The sequence below is a fragment of the Cyclopterus lumpus genome, chromosome 7 (genome assembly GCF_009769545.1).
Source record: "Cyclopterus lumpus isolate fCycLum1 chromosome 7, fCycLum1.pri, whole genome shotgun sequence".
NCBI lineage: Eukaryota > Metazoa > Chordata > Actinopteri > Perciformes > Cyclopteridae > Cyclopterus > Cyclopterus lumpus.
In genome coordinates, this window is record NC_046972.1 from 6,760,017 (window position 1) to 6,785,967 (window position 25,951).

General features: G+C 42.4%; 1 protein-coding gene across 2 annotated transcripts in view; it reads right to left on the bottom strand.

Moving 5' to 3' along the window:
• Positions 1 to 14,438: 14,438 nt before the first annotated feature.
• The window catches only part of spen (spen family transcriptional repressor), a 14,909-nt gene continuing 3,396 nt past the window's right edge, over positions 14,439 to 25,951 (bottom strand). The window contains exons 6-13 of one of the 2 annotated variants that reach the window (XM_034536641.1): positions 25,876 to 25,951; positions 25,680 to 25,793; positions 25,473 to 25,573; positions 17,521 to 25,354; positions 17,042 to 17,386; positions 16,739 to 16,933; positions 16,403 to 16,561; positions 14,439 to 16,295 (exon numbers count right to left, since the gene is read on the bottom strand). The exon at positions 25,876 to 25,951 is cut by the window's right edge and continues 38 nt beyond it. In XM_034536641.1, coding sequence (XP_034392532.1) covers positions 16,164 to 16,295; positions 16,403 to 16,561; positions 16,739 to 16,933; positions 17,042 to 17,386; positions 17,521 to 25,354; positions 25,473 to 25,573; positions 25,680 to 25,793; positions 25,876 to 25,951 — 8,956 coding nt within the window. In that variant the 3' untranslated portion in view covers positions 14,439 to 16,163. Of the gene's footprint in view, positions 16,296 to 16,402; positions 16,562 to 16,738; positions 16,934 to 17,041; positions 17,387 to 17,520; positions 25,355 to 25,472; positions 25,574 to 25,679; positions 25,794 to 25,875 lie in introns of those variants that run through there. The other variant, XM_034536642.1, reaches the window with a different exon arrangement.

The following is a 25,951-nucleotide window of genomic DNA, read 5'->3' on the forward strand; positions in this document are numbered from 1 at the left end:
TTTGATATGGTCCCTTTTCCATTTTCTCAATATGAAACCATAAGACGTGCCTGAGGGGCCACATGTGCATTATCTGTCCTGGTAAGCCTGTTGAATATGCATTGTTCTTTGTAGTGCAGCTTTAAAAGCTAACGCAGGATGTAAACTGAGAACTAAAGTGGATTGGGACGTGTGGTGGCTGAAGGCGGGGGCGGGGGCGGGGGTGGGGGTGGTGTGTGTGTGTGTGTGAGGGGGCCGTAAGCACAGGTGTAAGGCAACTACAGCAGCAGTGGCGAATTGGCCAACAGCAGGGCCATTGTTCCCACACACACACGCACACACACACGCAGACACACACACACACTCACGCACGCACACACACACAGTGCAACAAGTGTGGGCCAGCATACAGCCATATGTGAGAACAGGATATTGGCTCATCTGTTCGTCTTATTACCTATAGCCTGGTGCTTCTATCTAATGCAAATACCCCCCCCCCCCCCCCCCCCCCCCCCCCCCCCCCCCCCCCCCCCCCCGAAAAACCTGGCATGAGAAAGTAGTTCCATGTGCCTTCTCAGATCGACTACCTGAGGGCGACGGTGGTGGGGATTAAGAGGCAGGTTCACGGTACTTAAGGTTTGTGTGGAGGAACTGCAAATGACCTGTGGAAGACACGTTCAGCATGGACAGTTCACAGTTTAAGGAAAGATAACGATCCCTGAATATTTATTCGTGCTACCCTAGCACCTAGCACAGCCGGAACAACCACACGGTGCTAATACTTCAACTTAGAAGCCACAGACATTGCAGCTGGATTTTTTGGGAATCAACATACAAGGGAAACATCTGTACAATTGTATATATTATGCCTACCAATGTGTGTATGTGGTCATGAGCAAATGTGTTGTGGTAATGTGGCCCCGGTGTGTGTGTTGAGGTGAGAGGGTGGGGAGCTCGAGGGCCTGTGTGACCTACGTGTTGAGTTGTAATGTAAACCTGCAATGTGTGGTTGGTTGCAGTGTGGTCATTTGTATTTCAAACAACTCAAGAGACCATTGCTGAGGGGAAACATTCAGTGACAGCTGACATTGAGATTAATCTCCCGTGCTTTCAAAGTTTAGCCTGTAATGCCATACATGGTTTTCATGTTTGGTAATTTTAAACCAGTCACGTTAATACTTTCAAAGTTTTCATTTGACATATTAACGTAAGCGTTATCTTTTCTTCGACAAGCGTTTGCCACATTGTAGGTTGAAGGATTCGTCTGGTAAAAAATACATGTAATATTATTACAGTTATCGAACTACCAACTCAATAAAATCAGGTTAAAGTGTTACTCCAGTTATTCAATAACGGTGTTGGAGATACAAGAGACTGCAAAAGAAACGCTCAAAATCAAAGCAGCACATGCAGAGATATCCTGATCCTGTCAGTATCAAGCAGGCTCCAAAAAAAAGCTGCGTCCGCCATAATGCATCCATTATGTTCTCGCTATTGACGAGTTCATGTCACATCATCACATCGTCCATCCATCCTTCCGTTATCTGCAACTGCTTATCCTATTCAGGGGTCGAGGCCTACGAGCAATTTAGAGTCATCAATCTAACTAAACTGCATGTCTTTGGAATTACGGGAGGAAGTCGGAGAACCCAGAGAGAGAACCCACGCTGCCACGGGGAGAACATGCAAACTCCACACAGACACAGACCCGGGTCCCTCTTTGCTGTGTTCTAGCCACCACACCACCGTGCATGTAGCCCATGTCACATCACGCAGACCATAATTACAAAAAAGAAAACCTGCCCACGTTAGCTTACCTCATCATTCTAAAGAGATATCTAGGATAGATGGAACATTATGGCAGTTACATCCAAACAGAATTCAATATTTAAGCTTTTCTTTTTGTGCAGTGTGACTGCAAACCGTTTCTCAGTCTCACAAATGTGCCGTCGTGAGCGCAGCATCAGACTAAAAAGTCCTCTAAGTTGAATGACAATTGAATGTGTCACTTATACCTTATATATTATATTCCATAGTAATATAGCTCGGCTACTAGGCTACTACTCGTGGCGAGCTCAACTTTACTGGATAAGAAAAGTTGGTTTGAGTTTCCCTTTAATCGAAATATGGTTGATTTCTGGGATTTATTGTCGGGCAAAATATGTTGTAGCTCAGACATTCTTGTGCACCGCCTTCGGCATTCAACGTGTCCGTATGATATCTACTAAAAGTTACAACTCACTTTTTTCATGCATACAAAAGCTGGATGAGAGCCTGCAGTATTTATCTTGTTTTCTCTGCAATATCACTGACTTGAAAAGAGAACAAGTGTCAGCCTTTAGTTTCTTCAACCCACTGCCGTAAAGTGATACTTGAAAGCAACTTACATATTCAATGCAATGATGAATGGTTTATCCGACAGAAGGAAACAAAAAGCTGTCTGGATAATATCTTAACCAGAGACATATTTCAGACATTTGTATCACATTCTCATTCAAGTCACTTTGGCTTGAAAGGCTTGTTCAGTTTGTTCTGTGTTTTGGGACTTGACACGAGACTCGTTGGTGGTTCATCCTGAAGACTATACTGAGGCAGTGTTAAGGGACTTGGACCGACCAAAAGTTTCCTTACTCTTCTGCACACAAAACAAAAATTGAAGACATTGTTTTTCTTGGTTATCCACAGATTATTTTCAAATTATCCATTATCCAATGGTTTTATCAGTGTAATTACATATAATCATAATTTACACGAGCCCTAAGTCCATATTTAATCAAAGTGAAACCATCGCTTGCTTCGCTCCTCCTTCTCCTCCGTGTGAACAGACCGCTAACTGTCCTCGGAGAGTATTGATTCACCCTGCAGGAAGAGAAAGCAGAATAGATGCATCGTACCATTCACTCCTTATCACAACATTATCTCAGCATTCCGATGCCCTGAGCTGGAACATGCTCATATTCTCAGACGACGCCTACAGTGTTTTTTTTATTGGAGACACGGGTCACACTGGAGTGGCAGATGTTCCCATTTGCTCACTCAAGTAGAATGACCTGCTCCTTCGGGCGCCTCCTTCCTCTCCTCCTTCCATATCGAGTAACTGCCAGCCTAAAGGCCATTTTGGGCGCAGACGAAAGAGCACAAGGAGGCAGAGCTTAGAATAAAGTCAAAGTGGATTCCTGAAGGGGCTGAGGAGGAGGGACCCTGGGCTGCTGAGAGCCTCCATTGAAAGCCACCTGTTGATTCAGTTCCAGATGACCCTACTGGGCTCACTGGTATCCGATGGGATGCAAAGAGGGAGGAAATGGAGAGGTGTGCTTTGACAAGGAGTGTGTGAAAATGAGCTTTTACATTCAAGTGTTTATTTGGGCAATTCTTGATTTTCTTGTGTCCGGGGGCCTCGATTCTGTTCTGATCTGTTTGTCAAACACAAGATCACACATGGAAGAATTAACCATAATATTAACAAAACACAACTAAACACAACTAAAAGTCTAAAGCCATACCAGCCAGTCTTCCTTCTGTTGCAGCTTGTCTTTTAGACAAATTTGATCACAAAGTTTTATTCATCTCCCATGACAATTCAAGTCACATCTTTCTCTTTTGCGGCATTCAACAGGGTCTTACTTTAGGCCCCTTTTGAATTTCATTTGAACATGCATCCTTTTATTTTCTGTTCCAGTTCGAGCTGCGGTGGCAAAAGGAAATCGGCATGTCAACCAAGATGTCCATCCTCCCAGCCGTGTCCTCCAGCTACTCATATAGTTGGTCTGAAGGTGTTCCCAGGTCCGATGGGACATCCCTCTCGCATGTTCTGGTTCTGGTCTCCTCCATGTTTGATACACCTAAAATGGTTTCCAGAAAGAAGGTCAATTCAAAGCTCCCTCTGGATCTCTCAGGTCCTCGCCCTGCAAAGGGAAATTGTAATTGTATTGTGACCAATATAACATTATTTTGGTCATTACCCAAAGCTCCTGAGGGTTGGATTGTAAATTAGCTGATTGTAAATTTGCTGGTAATTCGATAGCCTTCAATCTCAAAGCTCCATCTCCATCTCAGTCCCCCCCATCCCCCTCCAAATCAAGGACCCTCCAACCCGCCCAATTACTACATCTAAAATTGCTACACTCAGTCCAGCTGACTAAGTATGATCTGCAGTTAACTTGTCTAAAAAGGCTCTGCAGATGTTGAAGCTGTGGTAGGTAAGTTTAAAGATCAATTGTAAGATAAATACTTGTAGTTTCCGTTCTCCTCCTCCCTCCACCCTCCCTGCCAGTAGCAATTAGCAACAGGCGATTGACAACACGGGACCGCTTTCATGGCTTTTCATGATCCTACTTGGTTCGATTCCCAAGCTGCACAACTTATTTTGAAAGCAAACAGAGGACTGTCAACTCTGCCAAGACTCTGACATATTAAATCAATTATAAATGTTCACACAACGTATTGTTTGCTCAACTCACACTAAATATCAACTTGTGAAACCTGCCTGCAAGAAATTTATACTCTTAAGCTAAAGGTTTTCTTGTAATTTGAACAGATAGGCAGCCGGCGATGATATTGAAAATGAAACAGCGCATACTTCAGTTGATGTTTCAAGGATGATTCATGTCTTTTCATGCATCATTTCCTTTCATTGTGATCCCACAGAGTCATGCCTGACTCACAAATACATCTGTGTCATGGCTACAGTTAATCTCTGCTGCTACCAGAGTCTAAAGAGACGACAGCGGCGTATTGTTGGTCACACTCTCTTGATTATTATATATACCCATTATCTCACAGTTGTAGCTGTCAGCACGGCTCGGTCCTGGATACGTGAGAGATTTTCGAGCTGCACCCACAGTGAAGTCATATCGGCAGCACCTGTCCTGTTGGTAGGAGACCACCTGCCCGCGGTGGTTTGTGGTTTGCAGAGGTAGGCATGTGAGGCACGTCTAATTGTTAACACATAAGTGTTAATGAAATTGATGGCACCGATACAGATAGGGAAACAAATATGTATGATTGCCAAGATGGTATTGTCCAAACAATCAGATTAACAGTCAAGTATTGTATTTTGTACATTTCTTATTTTGCATTTCCATTTTATTGCTACGTAACACATCTACTCGACGACATTTGATGACCGCGTGATCATGAAATGTAAAGCACTGTTATAAATTGAAAGCCTCACCGGTCAATATTTGTACATTAACAATGGATCAAATGCATTGATCCATTCTTATGTGCAATGTGAAAGCAAGAATCATCATACAACTGTGCAGTGACTGAGTGAGAGTTCTGAGAAACCCAGTATCTTGGTTGTGTCTTGGAGACAGGCATCTCATTTCTCCAGCCCTTTTTAATTATTTCTTTATTTTAGTGTTCATTAATCATTCAAAACAACAACGGGATCAAGTGATGAATAAGTTAATTTAATATTTGTGAAAGGCAGCTGCACTCAATGCATCGCGATCCTTCACAATATCTTTTTGAAGGATTCTAATTCCTCCAATTTATGCATACAATGCATTTGTGATTCAGCCAATACAATTACAGTAAATCACAGCCTGTCAGCACAATGGGAACTTATGTCCACAAAGTAGTATGACAGCATACACATTACATAATTAAGTAATGTACATTAGTCATCAACATAACTACACTGACAGCGCTCAAGCCGTCACTCGTACGACAGATCAATACAGACAGATTACTATGGGACACGATACAAAGTAATATCGGAAACTATTCATCCGACGCGCGGTATAATTAAAACAAAGGTTCTAGCATGTAATATGGACATGGAGAAGTGGGGTGTAATGTGATGGAAGAAAAATAGTTATTCACAGCACAGGCCCAGATAAAACTACTGTTCAGCAACAAATGGTTGGCAGATACAGTAAAAGTAGCAACTAGCTGGTCCACTTAGTTTAGGAATCAGCTGCTAAAGAGACAGATATTTCCCACTGGTGTAGGTGGAGACCAAAATCAAGCTATAAGGAGTGTGCATTTGATTAACATTCGCCACGGTAAGGTGATAATATATCAGTGTATGTCCTTCTTGCTGCAGCGTACCCAGATTAGGTATATCTGTCTAAAAGCTCTATATACTTATGGGTTAACCCGTAATTATAATTATTGGGGAATTGGGCATGTCTTCAGGGATTATCAATGGGACGCCCCGGACCTTAAAGGTGCTATTTAAGAATGGGGACATGTCTATTGGCTCTCAACGGCTGTCTCAAATGGCGTAGGCTGAGATGGTGCCTCGCAGCTAACAGCGCTAACAGTGCTAACAGTGCTAACAGTGCAAACTACGGATGAAAGTGCCGTCAGAGCGGACCCGCCGTATGAGCGCAGTGCGAGCTAACCAGCCGGGCACGCTCACATGCACTAATGTGCACTAAAAGCATGAACAGAAGTGACAACAAAGTTGGAAGAAGCACAGATGACAACACACACAAAGGGAGAGTGACTTCTTTCTCTGCTCAGATATTACTCCACGATACCTGTATATTGTATAGTTGTTTTCTGCTATATTAATTAATGGTCTGAATATTGAATTTAGCACTTCTAATTGTTGCACACGTTTTGGTAGCAGTGGCAAAGGAAGTCCCAGCTGTTGCAGAGATGCAGAACCACCAGTAGTAACAGAACTGTTTCAGTTTCCACTTTGCAAGTACAACATTCCTGTGGTAAACCTTAAATAATAACGTAATTTAAAAAAGTACCCACATCTTGGTGGGCCAATGAGAATAACTAAATAGTCGGAATGAAAAAAAAAAAAAGCCATGTTTGTGTGGGTAGCTCCAAAATGTCAGGATATGAGATGGTAACACTTTATTTTATTGTTCACAGACGAATCTCGGTGGTGCCATGCAACTGCCGTCTCTTAACCTCTTGCTACCATAAACACACCTAAAATGATCTTCCAGATGGCAAAATTAATACGAGCGCACATGTTTGTCCACTTTCCCTTACAGCACTGTCCGTAGAGGTTGTCACATTGCAGTGTTTAGACAGCCTGCCTGCAGCTGTTACATCCACAGATCCAAGAGAGGGAATGCGGGGCGTCCACGCATGCTTGCATGCATGCATGCGTGCATGCGTGTGTGAGCACGCACAGTGCAGGCGGATGCATTCGTGTACCTGCTTGCTCCTTGTGCCACACTAGCCGAGGGAGCCGCTGGTGCTGGTGATTGTGGTGGAGGTGATGGTTCAGCGGAGTGATACACATCACAGCTGTTTGTGGAATGGCAGCTCATTTCAATGCCTGTCTGTCAGGACCGCTCCGCCGAGAGCCTGTTCTTGCTTGTTGGTGTCTTTTAACAAAACCCCAAATACCACAGCGAGCCTTTCTCTGCACCTGTGTGGCTGATGGCGTGGGTGTGAGACGGGAATTAAACAGAACATAAGCTTTGCGATGACTGAGAGTTTTTGAGGTGCTTATGGAAGTTTTTCCTGTAACTTCGGGCCTGTTGGGATTTGACCAGTCCCACCAACTGGTTTAAAATCACCAAGTGGGCCTGTAACAGAGTTACACACAAAACAACTCTTATACACATGTGGGGAGTTGCCATGCAGAAGTTTCAGTTTTATCTTCTGAGGTTTTGAGATATCCATCTATGAGATTTATGCCACCACAAAAATACAATAGAGCCTAATGGAATTGCATTTTCAGTGATCAAAGCATTGAAGAGTGACATTTAATAACATCAGCATCAACATTCCCAAAAACGGTATCCTGGGTGCTCTGGATAATCCATCAATCATGATCCGACAGTATTTTTTTTGGGGGGGGGGGGCTGCTTTGTATTAAATACATCATCTGTGCCAAAGTGAGTAAGAAAGCCGTACCCATGAGTCACTTCAGTAAAAGTTATTTAACTCTAACTTCAGGTGAAAATATATACTTACATTATATTTCAAAAGCAAAAATATTCTAGTTATTCTAGAGACAGCATCTGCTAACCATTAGTGGGGCTGCACCTTAATGCAGCTCCCATGGTGGAGGCAGCTTTAAATGGCCCAGATGTGATTTGGGGGTCTGGTGTGATCTGCTCCCCGATGTCCGGGGAAAGCTATATGCATAGATTCAGAAATGAAGTACATTTACAAATGAAAAAGTTAACACATGATTTGCTTTCTCCAAAAACAATCAGTGGTTTGAATTACAATATTCCCTCTGCACTGTTTATCCACTTTTGCCGAGCGTTAACAACTTTATTGATATTTTAGGGGAAAGGATATTTCCCCAGTAATCCCAGTAGTGCCATGTTAACTATACAGAATGTATTCAAACATGACAGAAATGACATCATGTTACACTGGTGACATGATATTGGGCCAAACCATTGTTTAGTTGCTGTGGGATTTTTTTGTCAGTAACATAGTTGACAGAACAATTGCGGACATAAATAAACCCGGAGATGTGTGTGATTTAACTGTTAAAAAACAATTTTAAAAAAAGGTGTTATGCTACCTTTAATGGTTGTAATCATTATTTTTAACAAACCCATTCAAGTAAAAATTAATATCATAAAACCCATCCAATTTTGTCTTATTTCATAACAACGTTTCCTTTATCAGAGCGGTCTCATTGTAGAGAGCCATGTGGAGGCAATAGTTATGCTCTGGATTCCATATTGAGCACCGTTAACCTCTCATGTCCACATCAGAGAAGGGCTTTCTATTGACTTTTCAAAGTTACCTCCTGGTGCTGCCTTTTATGACAACAAAGATTCCTAACTACTCACAAAATGGTCTGCTTCATAAAATGAAAGCACGTTGTCGTGTTTCTTTGTTCACGCTCCTCTTTTCTGGTCACTTTAAGCAACAAAAGAAGTGCGCATTCATCTGAAAATGTGGATCGAAATGGAACGTCGGTGGTCGGTCTGTGCTCAGAGATATAAAGTCTCAAGGTTGAACGATAAAAGTGATTTTGTAAGACTAGCATAAATTAAATCTGCAAAATAGAAATAAGTTTCACCAACTTGTGCAAAATGGCAAAACTATTACAATTGTCAGAGGCGTTCAAGTTTAAAACTTAAAAGGCCACAGTCTCTCACCAAGACATACATCTATGTGAAACTAGACTTTAGTAACTTCCTAAATCTCTTGTGAGGCAACATGAATCCATAAATCATAATATGGGTGAGGTTTGAGTGCAGCACTGATAATTTTGTAAACAGCTTGTTAGTTGAACAATCAGCTGTCCAACAAACACAAACAAGCACACGATGCGAAAGAGCACTGCACAGGAATCCAGATTGTTGTTGGTAAATGCCTTCCTTTGTGTATTATCTGTTCCTTAATTCCCCTTTTGCATTTTCCAGTCTTAAGAAATTCCAACCGCAATCGTTTTCTCTGAGCGCTGTGCAGGCCGAGCACGCTGTTGATTACACACCCTGACTGGCATAATACCTCTTTGTACTCCCCCACCCTACCTCTGGAAACCTATTTCAGAATGAGTCAGGCACAAGAACTCTGTTTTCAAAGCTACACCCACCTCAAGTGACCTATGTCCAGTTTTGCCAGGCGAGCAACCCGAGGCCCAATGTGAAGTCTCTCACACTTAATTCACACTGACTGACATATTGGGTTCTGGAGGCAGAGAGTGGTTAAAACCAGAATAGATGGAGGGTGAAAAAAAGAGAGGAGAACTAACAAGTCTGCCTTTTATTATCCCTAAAAAGTGAAAGAACCACAAATCAAACTAACAACTCCCTGGAGCCGGATCATGACCCAAACCCTGCTGGAAAGAGGGAATGGAACAGGAAACGTCCAAAGTCCTACTGCAATCCGTGGACCGTAGTGCTCCATTTAACTGGTGCTCCAACTAAAAGATGCTGATTTAACATAGTTTATCTCTACTGTACATGTGTGCTTCTTTTGTATGCATTTCAGTAGCATTTCTGATGCACAAAAAAATGAACGTGAATGTTAAGATCGCAGGTTTCTTCGCAAATGTTTTATGAGGAAGGAAATGCATTTAACACTTTTCTTTTGGACCTCAATGATACGCACAATGTGTTTGCTGAATAACACTGAATGTAAACATAACTTAACTTTAAGTACAAGAGAGGGCAACTTTGATGTTGAGATCTGAGGGCGTGACATTGTTTAAAAGAAGTCCATTGTGGGGACAAGAAGCACGTGAAGAGACAATAAAAGTCAATGGAAAAACCCCATTATAATTTCCATTCTCATCATCCATCAACTTGTAAACCTAGCATATACTTCTCATAATTATGTGAGTTTCTGTTTCAGCCATGGAATTTGTTATCAGAGTACTATTGGCATTTTAGCATATTTTAAACAATTTAAATAAGTAAATAATGTATTTGCATGCATAAAAATGGAGAACAGATTAAAAGAAACCTGTATAAGTCACATTTACATATTATGTCCAACCGATACAGAGACACCAAATGAAGCAACAATAAAAACTCAGATATAAGATTGTAACTGGGACACCAAGCCATGATTTCCGAGGAAGGTGTTGTGTTTGAATGGCTTGAGTCACCATGGTGAGACCATATAACTGTAGCATTGCCTGTCCACGCCTAGCGTGTACTGTGACCCCATCAGTCACTTGATCTAACAGATCATTGCATTCAGCGGCGTTTGCCTTGACGCTGACCTTTCATATTCAGCCTTGAGAAGCATTCTCCCTTTACGTGGACAGGTATTATAAGTCAGCTATGTGCCGTATTGTTTGCATGACCGCTTATTTACAGTGCCACGAGATGAAGTGACTGTCGTGCATTAAGGAGTGTTAAAAGATTCCTAAATCAATGGGAATTTTACTGGGAGCGCCTTGTAAGAATTTCCAAAATGACTTGATAGAGCCTGTGTGTATTTATCTCTATGAACTTTGCCTCTTCATTTCCCTGATTGCAATGCTCCAGTCTAACTCTAAAACGGCACGTTATCTCACTCATTCCTTTTTTTCCTTCCACAGTTTATGTCCACATTAAAGCTCTCGACTGGAAGCCTTTATACTCAGGCTCCAGGCAATGTTGATCTCTTAAACATACTCTGATAATTTTCGTGAGCAAAGAGTCACGTTATCACAATAAACAAATACCACGTTCTGTATTACAGTGCCTTATCGTGCTAACGTCAGCAAATCAGCCATGTCTACTTTGTGTGAGAGGTTGTTTAATTTTTTTAATGCAACACTGTTTCCTGTTCCACTCGTGCCGTCTTTGGGACCGCTGACGCCAGTGGACACGACATCTCACTGGTCCCTTCTTTGGGGAGAGGACATTTTTGGAGTTGGGTCTGTAGATATCCTCGCCCAATATGCCACGAGGGACCCCACAAAATCAAATGTTTTTTCATGGAACATCCATGCTTTCTGCTAAAAGCTATAATGCTATATAGCGCTACCCGGAATTGTTGGGTTCTGGTCCAGAATATTCAGAATCATAACACATTTAACATTTTGCAATAACTGAGGAAAGAAAAAATATTTCCCACAAGCCCACGGTGGCTGTGGGTTAAATGCCTCCAGCTTCCCAGACTGCGGCAAGCTATAGAAGGCCAAATAGTGAAAACAAAATAGACAAAATAGAGCTGATACCATGCATTGCAGTACTTAAAATGGTTCATGGGAGCTGTCGTGTTTTGAATGTTAACAATATAATTGTGGTTTAACTACAACCACAAAAGGTTCAAATTCTAATAGCAGGTGCTGTGGCCGATAAACATTTTTGTTAGAATAAAGAATGGTAAATCCTTTTGACACTTTCTTATTTCTTAACTGATGGCAGAAACCTTTAATGAGAGACTTCCCAGAGTCGAACAAGTTAGTGGAATGGAACGGCTGCTAGCATGGATATCGCATCGGGCAGCAATCTTCTGGTCTATAGAAGTAAAATAGATCATACTAGTCGTGATAATATGCAACACGCAAAGTAAACCATGTTGTATAATTGCTGCATTATAGGTTCCTTGCATGAGGGAGTCAGTGTTCCTACACAAATACAAACATCTCCCAAATGTCTAATAACTGATACCAATCACAACACTGCTCTATCAAAGTTCTTCTGTGCAGAGGTGAGACAAAATATTGCACGGAGCAAGTCTTCAACTGCAACCACGTGTCAGGCACGTCGGGACTTTTTTAGAAGGATGATATTACCGGTGCTCTCTGGTTTTGAAGGCTAAGGCTGGCATTGGTTTCTGGCATGAAAAGCAGCATGGCACCTGTTGAGCAGAAGTTTGATTAAAAACCCGTTGAGCTTCTTCCTTTGTGTAACTCTCAGCAATTATTTCTGTCAGCTTCCTTATTGATGATTTGATAACTGCTAAATGGCTCAATAAAAGCATGCATGCGCATGTGCTTGCCCACAAAGACTCGTCATGACACACTCTGATATATGCAGCAGTGTAATCAAAGTAGTGTTTTTAATCAAAGTATCCCTTTTACCAGGTTTATTCTTTGCTCGCATGTAAAGGGCGTTTTGTCCAAACAGTAGCATGGAATGCAGGCAGCTCAATGCCAGAAGGGCACAAACAAGAAAAGAAGCACTTACCAGCGTCAGAAAAACCAACCTCTGAATTGTCCACATTCTTAAAATTGTCTAGCTCAAATTGGGCTTTTAAAATGTCGTCTTGTGGCTAAGAAATATGAATGAGGGCTAGTTTAAGGACAACGGCACCGGACCCCCCCCCCCCCCCCCCCCCCCCCCTCGACTGTGCTCCATCGCTCAAAGGCAGAGCCTGTAATCTTAGAAGAACTGCGGATCTGGAGACGGAGGGAGAACAACGTGCAGGAAATCATCTTAAATTTCACAAGTGTTCCTTGTCCTTGCCTTTTCACTGTCCACATCTGATCTGCTTCTTCTCACGCAGCGAACGGGGCGTCAATTAAAATTCCAAGTCTTGGCCTGTCGGGGCACTATAAATCACACATGCCTCACCTCTTCTGCGTGGTCCCACTCCTTTCTTTCTATGCGCATAATGACAGGAGACAGAAAATGAGCGAAGCGCAGTTATGGCCCTCTTTCCCCTCCTTTGGTTGCTCAATCACCATCTTGTGCTTTTGCAGCTGGTATTCTTGTGTCATCCTTGTTTTTTTTATGGGAGGTCCTGACCAACTGGATCTGCCTTGAAAATGGAAAATAACAGTCCATAATCCATGGCATGCAGTGGTTTTGTTGCATGAATATCTTTTGAGAACTAATATTGGGAAGTTTTACTAAATACAGTAAGTTAGTGTCTCTCTCACGGGTTCCCTGCATTAGATTGGGATGAATTGCACTCTCAGGAATACAAAAAGGGAAAGATCATGCACCCTTGACCACCAAATGTTTCCAAATAGAATTCCAATCACCACTAAATCCCCAAAGGCCTCCCCGCTGGGGAATCTGCCTGCTAGTGTACTCTTAAATTTGACTGGTGCAGCCGGAAACCCTAATGTTCAAGCCAGGGTTTTAAAATTCCCTAACCCATGGAGCTGTTTGCCCTCAGGGTTGAGTCCATCACTATAGCTCTGACAACCATGCTGCTCATTCATCTGGCTTCATAGACATTTAAATACCACTAGAAAAGGTGAACAGCAAGAACATTTTTTAAATGTGTCATTAACATTCAAGTTTTGTTATTTAATACATTTTGAGAGCGCTGGAGTTAGATCATCCTGACTGCTCGTACTATTTTCCTTTCTGCACACCTGTTCTCTCTACTGATTTTTAATGTCAATTATATTATTATTTAATATAAGAGTAAAGAGTGAATGTACTATACAGTGAGACAGCAAGCCCATGCATCCTAATACTTAAAGTAGAATATTCCTTGACCAAGACAGGCATGTTAAGCCATAAAAGATCCTTAAAAATTCCCTCATGGAGCAGACCAGATTTAAGTCCATCAAAGGTAAGGTCTAAGCAAAGGTTTATTGTTCAAAAAACAAATATTTACCCAGCTCCAGGGAATAAGCAGTCATATCAAAATGAAGGCAGGGCCCACATTTGAACAACTCATTTTGGCAGTGAATTGAAATGACAATTGACTTCTGTGTGGGAGCAATGTAGTGAGGTAAATACTGCCATCTTCTGACTGCTGAATGGACTGCAGCACTGATTCTGATGTGCAATGATTTATAGAGTATTTTCACTATTTAAACTGTTGCACAACCTGAGGCTTCCAGACAATAAACTGATTAGCGTTCAGATTTTAGATTACAGTCTTCTATTTTTTAACCACAGTCTAGATTTTGGATAAAACTTTCTTTACCAATCAAGTCTTCAAAAATAACTTTAGTTTCTAAAAGGCAAGTCACAAAAACACAAACCAAGAGTGGCAGACCATTTAATGATCTTCATAAGTAAGTTAAACAACCATTTATTTTACAGTCTAAAATGTCCTCATGGAGGAACAGCAAAATACACTCAAAATGAAGATTGATCAAAAGACAGTTTTCATACTAATCACCGTTAAGTTTTTTTTTTTTTTCTTCTCATTTGTTTATCAAAAATTATAAGTGCCTTCAACATAACCATGAGAGTACTCAGCTTGCAGTAATAGAAATATTTACAAAACAAAACTGACGAGCATGGTTTTACTTTCAGCATCGGTTTCACACACTTCATCTCCCGTCTCTATCAGACTGCTTTGTTTTGTTGCACAAAACAAACATAAGGACCCTGAAGACAGACAATTATGAAGGGGAAAAAATACACAAGAGCACAGATAAGGACATTGGTATTTACAGCTTGGCTCAACACAGTTAAGGGGAGGGATGAGACAGATGATCAACACATCCAATAGCGGCATGATGTCAAGTTTAAGTCACATTCTTTACTTATGATTTCTGTTTACCCTTTAAGATTTGAAAATAAAGCATGCTATAGCACATTTGTTATGAAGTCATGGCTTATATGACCTCAGGATGCAGTCCTTAATATGTGAGAGGCTGATTCTCAGACAGGAGGGGGCAGTAGAGGACCACATCAGGGAGAAGGAGAACAGGAATACTAACAGAAATGCAACCCCTACAATAAAATGGTTCCTTCAAAATGAGGATACAACTTCATAATGTAAAAGCACTGTAGTAACAGAGTTGGGTTGATGAACAATACCAAAAAAAGAAAAGGAATCAAGTCTGCCCTCTGAGTGGCAAAATACAAAGTCACATATGAAAATAGGTTCTGATCAATTTTTGTTTTAGATACATTGCGTGTGTAGAGCGTTTGCAAAAGACATTTTGGCACAGAATCAATTTTTAAAAATATTTTTTCTTGAATATCACTACTGGATCATGGACAGATCCCGCCCACCATTCCCCTTCTTGCCCCTGCCCAAAGGGAAAAAAATAGAAAGAAAAAGAAATTTAACATTTGATGATCAGTCTTGTAAAATAATTCACTTGGTCTCTCCACATTGCTTCAGTCTTTAAATATTTATAATATTTACAGTTTCACAATTGTCCACAATACCCTTAGGCTTAAAAAAGGTGCAAACAAAAATAAACAAATTAAATATTCTTTATATAGTCCCCTGTTGAGGCATTGAGTGTAACTGTACAACTCTAAACGTCCCCTCTCGAGTTCCTGGGGTAGGGAACACTTCGGGATGGAGAGTCGAGTCCGGAAATGATGTAGAAGTTGGCTGATAGTGACGGAGCAAAAGCAGTATGATTGATCAGGCTGAAATGATCCTTGATCATTTTCCAGGCATTGATTTTTTTATCCTGCACAAGCATGGCTGATCACAAGAGTAATTCCATAACATTTATCATTTTATACTCAACATCTGTACATAATTCACAATTTTTTCCTTAACATAGTGCAATGACTTCCCTTATTGTTTGTCTTTAAAAAAATTATCACAATCACTTTTATGAAGGTAAAAAATATCCCATAGGAAGGCCTCAATCCATAGCTTTATATGTGCTATGAATTAGGAAAGGCTGCACAACACCTCCAAAAATGGCAAAAATGTAATGATAAATCAGAAATGATCATCAAAAATCCAGTTCGACCCTTCAGATCCTTATCTGTCGAGGTAAAGTTTTTGGAATTCGATGTCATTGAAGGACTTAAGGACTTGGTGGAGAAAAGGTGAGTGCATGCTAAATTATATATCATTTAAAGTCAAATTTATAAAAAAAAAATATGAGGCAATTCCAGTTTAAAAAACTGGACAAGTCAAAATGGGCTGGTGTTGGCTTTGTTCAGGAAAGATGAAGGGAATTAAACAGAGGCAATGACAATCATGAGGTGAGGGGAAATGCTGGAGATGCTGTTGAGAAGGTCCGGGGCTAGGCGCGAGAGGTGGCTCTCCGAGAATTCACACGGCGGGAAAATCTGCACCACATAAGCTGGCTGCGAATCAAAAAATTAAAATAACATGATTAGACATGACCTTGATGACTTTGAAACACAGGCACAATTTAAAAAGAAGAAAAAGTTCAAATAAAACAAAAACAGACCTGATTAGAGCCAGGGTTGGGCACATTGATAATGCCGGCTGCCTGTTTGGCTTGCAGGTAGGTGATGAAGCCAGTTTTCAAGGCCTGGGTTTGACCAAGGACATCTTCTTGGTCTCGACCACAGGGTAGAGCCAGTAGCAAACAGTAGTCATTCTCCACCTGCCATGAATGATAAGTCTTTTTCATAAATGTAAACATAAAAGCACATCCCACAGAGTGTTAATCAGGTTATAGGCTGAAAATCCATGAATTTGCAATACATCTCTATTTGATTAATATGTTCATCTAAACTTGAGCACCCAACATTGCAGAGGTAGTAAAAACCAATATACTCACAGTCATTCTGCGTGCCACACTGTCCAACTGGGAAGCCTCAAGCCTCATCCTCTGGACAATACGTAGGAGCGGACCTCCCTCTGTGGGTGGCAAGGAGCGCTGGGCCAGTATGGTATTGCCAGAAACAAAGTGCAACTGCACGGCAGCCTGGTCGTTCTTCAGTGCCAACAGGCCTTGCCATACAATAGGATATTTCTGTACAACAAAAACAACAAAATGGGTTTTAAACCTATTTCCTCTTTGGTATAGTCTTGAAAACATATTCCATATATGATGACATTGCTGGTCAATCTGTCTTCCTACCGTCAAAAGCTGAACCATGTCAACGGAACGATGTCCCGAATGTTCCAATTTAGCATTGGGTCGTGAGTGCAGAGAACTTGATGGGGGTAATGCTGGCATAGGTGTTGGCAAGAAGGCTGTATGGCCTTTCTGTAGAGATAGATCTGGCTTATGAGTAAGACTCATAGGGGACGACATGGGAGACTGGTACGAGGGGGAGACTGTATCCCGTGATATTCTGGAAATGTGCGAGAGTTCCGTAGAGGTAGGATGACGGAGATGGGAACTCTCAGGTTTGGAACCACTTCCTCCCACATGTGACTGAGACATTTTACCTCTATGACCCAGTTCAGGCTCCGGAGGGACCTGGTTAAGGAAATACCAAATGAAAAAAGTAATGCATATTTTGTATGTGTATATGAATATGATCTATGAAATACAATTATAATAGAATGCTGAAATATTTGCAATATGTAAATAACAAAAGCATATCAAGTAACCTGTGAAGATGTTATGCCTTGGTTAGCCAGGTTGTGTCCCGATGAAGGATGCCCTGGAAACTGGGATGGAAAGCCCCGCATGTCCCGATATACAGGAAAGGAGGCCGCACCCCCTGGATGCATCAGCTGAACGCCAAGTGGGTGAGGAGACACCAGGACGGGAGAAGATGCATGGACTCCCCTGATTCTACTTTCGTTGGAGGGTGGATGTATCAGCTTTCCTTCTAGTGGTTTGAGAGATTCTTTTGCTGAAAGGTCAATGGTCTTTCCCACGATAGGACTCTTTGAAGGCCCAGAGATGTTGCTTGAAGACGTTCCAGTCTCCGAGGTGCGTGACTGTCTTGTCTCTACAGCGACCGGTTCTCCCAGTTGCTGGTGCATGAGGATGCGCTGGTGCATGTCTCTGTACTGGTCCATGCGTATGCTTGGGTGGAGCCCTCTGTGATCACTGTGAATCATCATTACATCTGATTGGAGCTGGGGTACAGAAGTTCTACTCAGGGCTTGGTTAAAGTGTCTGGGGTCTTCTTCACTTACACTGCTGCCACCGCTACCTGATACGGAACCCTGCGGACTTGAATGGGACTGCAGTACCAAATCTCGAATGACATTAGGCTGAGGCGTGTTTGAGCGCTGTGGAGGCCCTGGGTGGGAAGAAGACAGGGAGTCACCTCGCCTTCCATAGTTTATCCCAGACATTGGTGGGGTGTTCATTCTGGCTTCATGAGCCATTGCCTGAGTGACACTGTGAGGTTGAATTATGACAGAGGATTGCTCCGAGTGCGGGTGATGCATACCAGAATGATATGTAGAAATTGGTGGTATGCCGTGACCTAGAACGACCGAAGTGCCTCGAGGAGAACTGCTTGGGGGACAGGCTTTGACAAAGTGTGAAGGGGAGTGAACGGCTGTTCGTGGGGAATGTGGTTCTTGCTTTAGGTGTAGAGCTGAACGATCAGTTGGTATGCTAGGGCTGGGGCTCATGCGGGTTCCAGACAGTGATGGGTGGTGTGGACTCATGACTGGGCTAAGATTAGACTGCTGAACTGCTTTACCAATGTCCATCTTTTTGGGTAGAGGTTCAGACCCCAGTCCTCTCTTGCCATGCTGCTGCTGTATCACAGCTTGGTTGTACATCAAGACTTGAGGAGAACTAACTGGCTGTTGGTACATCTTTACAACGCCACCTTGGGACGCTATGTGATACGGGGCTTCAGATTTGTCACAGCCAATAACCTCCTGCTTCATACTGGATATGACAGGTTGAGAGTTATAAGACTGACTTGTCAAGAGAACCCCTGTGTGCCCATAAGCTGTGGGAGTTGGGGTTATTTTGGGGGTAGCAGACTGGGATGATGTGATGAGTGGGTCTTGTTTTATTGAAGATTTGGACACAGATTGCTGAAATTCTATATCACCAGCACTCGCTTGAGGAATTTGACTAATTTTGGCTCTCATCCTATGAGGTCCTTCGGTTTTCTGACCAGAATAACTCAAAACAACAACACCCTCTGATGTATTGACCCTAAGGCCATGACTGGTGCCTGTACTGTAGGGAGTGGTCTCAACAACAGAGCGCCCTCTCGTCGCATCTTCTATAATATCCATGCCATGGTAGCGATTATTCTCATTAGAGTTTGATCTAAATTTTTGCTTGGGAATAGACAGGCCAGTGCTGCGATTGCTTAGAGAAATTCGTGGAGTTTCCTCTGTATCATAAGGCATTGGAATTCGACTTATTACTGAGGTAGCAGGAGAAATAACTGTATGCTGGATCTTCTCTCCGCAGTTCTGTTGAGACTCTGTCAGTGGAAAGGGTTTGTGGTGTATGGGCAGGGGTGGTAAAGGTGGTCTCTCTTCAGGGTGTAACTGTCTTGAACCCACTATATCAGAGGGATTTTCATTCTCTGACATCCGTGAAGGATCTGACAGTGCAGACGTTACCATAGTGGTAGGTATAGAATTGCTGTTTGGTGCAGAAACATATTTAGGTTCCATTAGGATTTTTCTTAAGGTACTAGAACTAGGGTCAATATCTGAGGCTTTTGTGTCAGGTGGCATTGGGGGATTTATTGAAGGCGTTCCAAGTGTAATTGACTGTGGTGGAGAAGGAGTTAACACTGTAACATGACAGGAAGGAGCAACATAGATTTTACTTTCTTCAGTTCTAGGAGGCCAGTCTGGCGAAAGTGGAATTTTGGCAGGCCGCATCAGGGGTACACTGAAGTGAGATACAGGTTGTGGCCGGGCAGGTGGAAGATTAGGGGTAGATGGCCCATCTGCTCGGGAATGCTTTTTACTACTTGGGATGTTGCTTGTGCCTGAATGAAAGGCAGATTCTTTGGGTACAGGCTGTTCAACTTCAGGCTGTTCTGCCTCTTTGGGCGTGTTTACCGTTATAGCACTTGTAACATCAAGTCTACAAGTTGCAACGGCAGTGACCACAGAAGCTGCTGCAGTAGCCCCAGCTGTAACAGTGGCTGCTTTTGAATTATTGGTTTCTGAATCTTCTGGGATCGACTCTGGTAACTTGACTGGGGAAGGCTCTGGTTGTGAAACCTCTTCAGCAGTATCCCCTTTCTTATTAGCTGCACCTTTGCGACTTCTCGACTTCTTCAGAGTTTTGGCTCTAACTCTGCCGGTTTTCTTGGATGTCTCAAGTAGAGAGGCATTTTTAGCTGCCTTAGTCTCCGCCATTAGCCCCTTTGTGGTCGGTGTCACAGGACCATCATCTGAGTCTGCAGCAAGAATATTGTTGATCACCATGTGCGTTTCAGGATCCATAATTTCATTGGAAGAGGAAGATGATGATTCAGGGGTAGGGATACGACCAGTGAAAGTAGGAGGAGCTGTGAAACCATCTGTATCTGCACATGTTTCTTCAGCTGTAATGGAATCGATAGCGGCTGCAAGTTCAGTTTCGCTTGCAGGATAAGCTCGCTTCTCCTCAACCTCAGCTTCTGGCTCCACGATGACAGGAGGCAATATGGTAGGTGGCTCTGAAGGTGGTTCTTTATATGGTCGAGGAAGTTGCTCAACTGAAAGTTTGGCAATATTTTCAACTGCCTGCTCTAGTTCCATCTGTCGTGCTAAGAGAGCTGCCGGATTAGCAGGAAGTTCAGGCTCTGATAGGTTGTCTTCCTGTTCCTCTGTGTCAAGTTCTTCGCATTCTTTTAGAAAGCCTATACTATTTGTTTCCTCGTTCTCTTTTACTACTGTTTTGGTTTGTGTAATGGTGGGAGCTTCAAATGACTCAAGCTCATCATCCCCTGAACGTAGTAAACCTTTTACATCATCAACACTAACACGGATCTCAAGATTTTTTAAGCTGTGTGATTTATCTTCAGTGACTTGCTTGGTATTTCTTTTCAGCCTTGGTGTTTTCATTTTTAAATTCTTTTCAGGCTGTGGTCTCTTCTCAGAGAAGGTGGTGTCTAACTTTTCAATATCCCCATCAGTAGATTTCTTTCCACCAGAATCTTTCACGTCTTTTTCCCTCCTGTGCAATTGTGAGCTTTCGTTTTCCACCTTTTCTGATAGCTTCACATACAGTTCAGAATCAGCTTTAGGATCAAGTTCTGACTCATCATGACTTGCCGGATCTGCTTGTTCAGCTAGCTCTGAAGGGCTCCCAGACTGTTTGTCTATTCTACTTCCTTTCTTGTTAACTAGAGCAGGAGATGTCAGTTGTGTTTGTTGTACTTTTTGGGTGCGGGGTGAACGCCATCCCTCAGAGGCTTTCATAAGCTCTACAGTAGTGGAGGTCTCTTTGACCTCTGTGCCTTCTTCAATCATTTTCTGCTGATCCCCCTTAACTGGCGATGCATCTTCACCTCGTTTGATGCCTCTTTTAGGTGGCCGTCCTCGCCTTGCATTGGTATGTGGAATTGGAACATCTTGCTGTATTGGTTCTTTATCTGCACCACGTTTGCGCATGGAGCGTGCTGGCTCAACCACCTCTTTACCAGCTGGGTCGTCTTCATGGAGTGTGGCATAGACTGATCTTACATTCCTGCGACGTGTTCTGCCATGGATCAAACTAGACTCAAGGTTTTGCTCTGAATCTGATGCATGTATTGGTGACTTGGATGTGGCTTTGGACTCAACACTAGCTTTTGGTGCTTCTGCCCGAGGAGATGAGGCTCTTTTGAGTTTCTCTCTGTCAATCCGTTCACTCTTTCGTGTTGCAGGTTTTTCAGTGGCAACAATTTGGGAAGGTTGGGAAATACGTAATACTGACAATGGTTTTGCCTTTTTACTCTTGGGTTGTCTGCGATTTGGTAATGGTTTTATTTCAGCTTCTAGCTCTGGCATACATGCCTCACTATCTGTCTCAGTTTTCTGAGATGCCTCAGAGTGTTTTGATTCCGGATTTTCTATTTTAGGCTCAGTCTTAATAATTTCAGTTTTTTCTTCAATCTTTAGATAGTCAGAGTAAGTGAATTCTGCAGTCCCTCTCACTAAACCACTTAGGGAAGCACTAAAAGTGGGAGACTTATCTTCTACAAGAGGATTATGTACCAACGCCAAACTATCTCCAATTTTTGCTTTGGGTTCAATAAACTCAGCTTTTGTTTCCATTTCATTTTCTGGCCCCAACAGGACACCTGGAGGGGTTATGGTTAGCTTAGGAGCACCTGGTTTGAAGTCTTCCTGAGGAAAAGAATATGATGGCGATAGCTCAAAAACTGGCTCTACTTTTTCTTCTTTGACAAATGACACAGGTTGATCCGAGGATGGAGTTAAAAATTCTTTCTTTTCTGGTGAAGACATTTCTTTCGGGGCAAAAGCAAATGGGGAAACTAACATGATTAATGGGGGGCTAGCTGATTTCTGTTCAACCTTCAGTACTGGCTCAGATTCTTTATCAGACAGCATGTTATCACTATTCTGCCCTTCTTCTCTTTTAATCTCTACCACTATCGAATCATTCTCAGAATCAGGTGGAGAATAGTCTTTGTCCTTTTGTTGTTGAAGCTCCAAAAAACGACTATGGAAAAGCACTATGGGCTCTTGTGGCATGTCACCTACTCCAGATTCAGGCTGTGTCTCAGTAGCACCTGGCTTAGCAAAAGGCTTATTATTAACTCGAGTTTCTAAAGCTTGGTCTTTACGTTCAAGATGTTGCAAACGGCGGGAATCCTGTTCAAAGATTGAGCTGTGCAGGAAGCGAGAAGCAAACAGGTCTTGTCGTTCTTGGTCCTGTGGCTTAAGTTCCTCCTTTTTATCATGCAGCTTTTCAACAGAGTCAGTACGAATCTTTTTTTTTTTCATATACCAAGAAGGAATAGGCCGAGGTGCTAGCTCTACCTTGTCCTTATCTGAACAGCTGTGGGAGGTCGGAAAACGTGAGGGGAGAAAGGACCAATTATCTTCCCTGGAGGAATACAGTGTCTTCGCTCTTTCAAGGAGTGCTTTGGTATCAGGAGTTATAGTTTTATCTAATGCAAAAGAATAAAACTTGTTCTTTTCCAATGAGCCTGAAAGCTTTAGGTCTGTCATCCTCTCGTCACGTTCCCGAAGGATAAAAGATAAGGAACTACTGGACTTGGGAGAGATGTGTTTGTTTTCTCCATCCTCATCTGAATCAGACTGCACTTCTCCAGGTTCTAAATCTTGGCCAAGGCGTTTGCGGATGGTTTCATGTTTTGCAATATCACTGGGGAAAGTCATATCCATTCTAAGTGAATCAGACTTTATCCTTCTTTCCCATCGGTGCATCAACTCCTCATCACAGCCCAGCAAGGTTGTCTTAAGCTTTGGGAGCTCAGTGTCAGAAGGCTGAAAATCTGTCAGTCCCAAACTGTTTGTCAATGACTCTGTGTGTGAACATTTCTCGTCTTTTGTTGGAGATTTTCTGTCTTTGTTTATAATCGATACAGAAATCTGAGCGGTTTCATCTTGCTCATTTGCACAAAAGTGACCATCTCCTATTGAGGGTGTTATACTCTGATACATGTCATCATTCAACTTTTGGGAACTTGGAAAGTTGCGCTCTCTTTTTGCAGTGACTATTTCAAAGCCCAAATTCTCAACTTTCTTTCTTTTACTGGACGACAAGTCCTCATTGACCATGTCCTGAATTGATTTTGAAACATCATGCATGATATAATCCTTTCCAAAGTCATTATTCTCAATACTTGCTGGGTTTTCAAACTTGACTAAATTATCAGGATCGGCAAGCTTGGGTCGTAGCCAGTTACTCTGTTCAATTTGTTTTGTGCAAATGTTCTGATCAATGTGCACATTGTGTTCATCCGTGTCATTTGAGTCCCTGCATTTCCCCTGTTCATTTTTAGACAAAACCGGTCTCTGTTCTTTTAATCCATCCAAATCAAAGCTGCCATCTTCTAACATCTTTGTGAGATTGGAGCCGTTTTCACTCTTTGATCCTGCTAAATCCATTTTTAGGTAGGGAGAGTCCAACTGATCCGTAGAGTCTTCAGGCAGCTCCCCTAGCTGTGACTGCTGCTCCAGAGAAAAGCCTACAGAGTGGACTTCACAGTCTCGTCCATCTTTAGGACTGATAACTGAAACCATCCGGACACATTTATCCTTGTGGTGCTCCTTTTTATGCATCCCTTTTATCGAAAGATTCTTATCCAAGTCTGTCTCTTTAGCATTGTTCCATAGTTTGTGAAGTCCAGGTTTAACAACATCCTCCTCGCTAGTTCTCTTCTGTCTATCAGTTTTCCCAGAGTCTTCAAAACGCCTTTTCCTTGCTGCCAAACGGTCAATATCTACAGAAATACAACTCTCAAATCCCATTTCAGATTTCCCATGTTTTTTGGATTTGATTTTAGCATCCTTGTCAATAACCTCCACTGAACTGTGCATATTTTTGTCTCTGGGCACCTTAACATGCTTAGAAATATCACTTTTTGATGGTTCTGAGCAGAATGGGGGACTCCTCTGATCAGCTAAAGGTGATGCCAATCTGGGACTGTCACTCCCACCCCTCGGGTTTGGTTTTTCTTGGACAGATTGACCAATCAATTTTCCTTCTTTTTCTTTCACGCGTGTTAATTGCACAACACACGGCAGAAGATCTAACCTTCCTTTGCTCAAGCCTTCCTTTGGAATTTTAGTGCTTTTACTTCGAAGGACTGACTCAGGGCTACCATCTCGTTCAAGTTCAGGTTCAGGTTCAGGTTCAGGTTCCGTCTCACATGCTTGGATAATGGGTGATGCAACTTTTAGCTTCTTAAGCCTCTGCTTTTCACTTTTGTCTTTGTCCCCTCGATCTTTACGTCCAGCCCGCTTCTCCTTTTCAACCAAATTCGGTCTTTCGACTTCAAAGACTCGATCGTTCTCAAGTTTGTCAGTTTTATTGTACCTTTCGGTGCGTACCTTTTCAAGTTTTTCAAACCTCGGTGGGGAGATTGAACTGCAGCTACCACTTCTTTCAGAAGATCGGCAACAAATACGACGATCTGAATCACTTGGTATCAACGCAGGAGATGCAGTCGGGCTGGCAGGACGACGAGAGGCAACGTGAGATGGGCTTTGACTACGCTCAATGGTCCTCCGTCCATGATCACGCCCACGATCCGTTTCAAAGCGCTCCCTCTCTCTTTCACGTTCCCGTTGCAAATAGCTGTATTTGCGAATGTCCTGCTCATAAGGGTCAGCTCTGTATTCACGATATTCACGGGGGTCTTCAAAGTATTGTGGATCATAGTAATCTGCCTGATATGGGTCCCATTCTGTGTAGAACTCCCGACTTCTGGCAGGGTATTTGCGACGTGGATCTTCCGTATATGTTCCTGGTGTCCGTACATTTTCGTAATACTGTCTTTCGGCTTGAAACTCATATTGAGTTCGTCGATCATCCCTACCAAGAAATAAACCCAAAAACTAAGATATCAATTTCTCAAACTTTGGCAGTGATAATGTTTAACATTAGACAATATTTTGCCAACATTATTATTTCTTATGGAAACTACACAAACCTTCTTTCAGAGAGCAGGTCATAAAAGTCTCGAATGTCCTGCCCAGATGCCTGCATTGAACGATAAAACGCCATCTGACTTTCCTGATTGGCAAAGTCCACCTGAAAAAAAGAAAAAGGTCAGTTGCAATTTTCACAAGATGTCAAGAATTGAGAAAATTAGAACATTACACATTAAAGAGCAACGTTTTTTTTTTTCCCCACTTACCTTGATTTTACTGCCCCCTATCTTCCAACCTTTTGTGTCTTTGACAGCGGCTTGTGCATATTCAATGTTGTTATACAGGATAAGGGCCATTCCTTTCATTCGGTCAAATACAACCTGCGCAAGATAAAGGAAAATATTGTCTCATGTTGCCAGAAAGTAAACAATAAGCAACTGTAATGGGGGGGGAAACACTTACCTTGACAACATGTCCATAGCGGCAAAAATGACGAGTAAGAAACTGCTCAGTTGTGTTTGAAGCCAATCCATCCAAC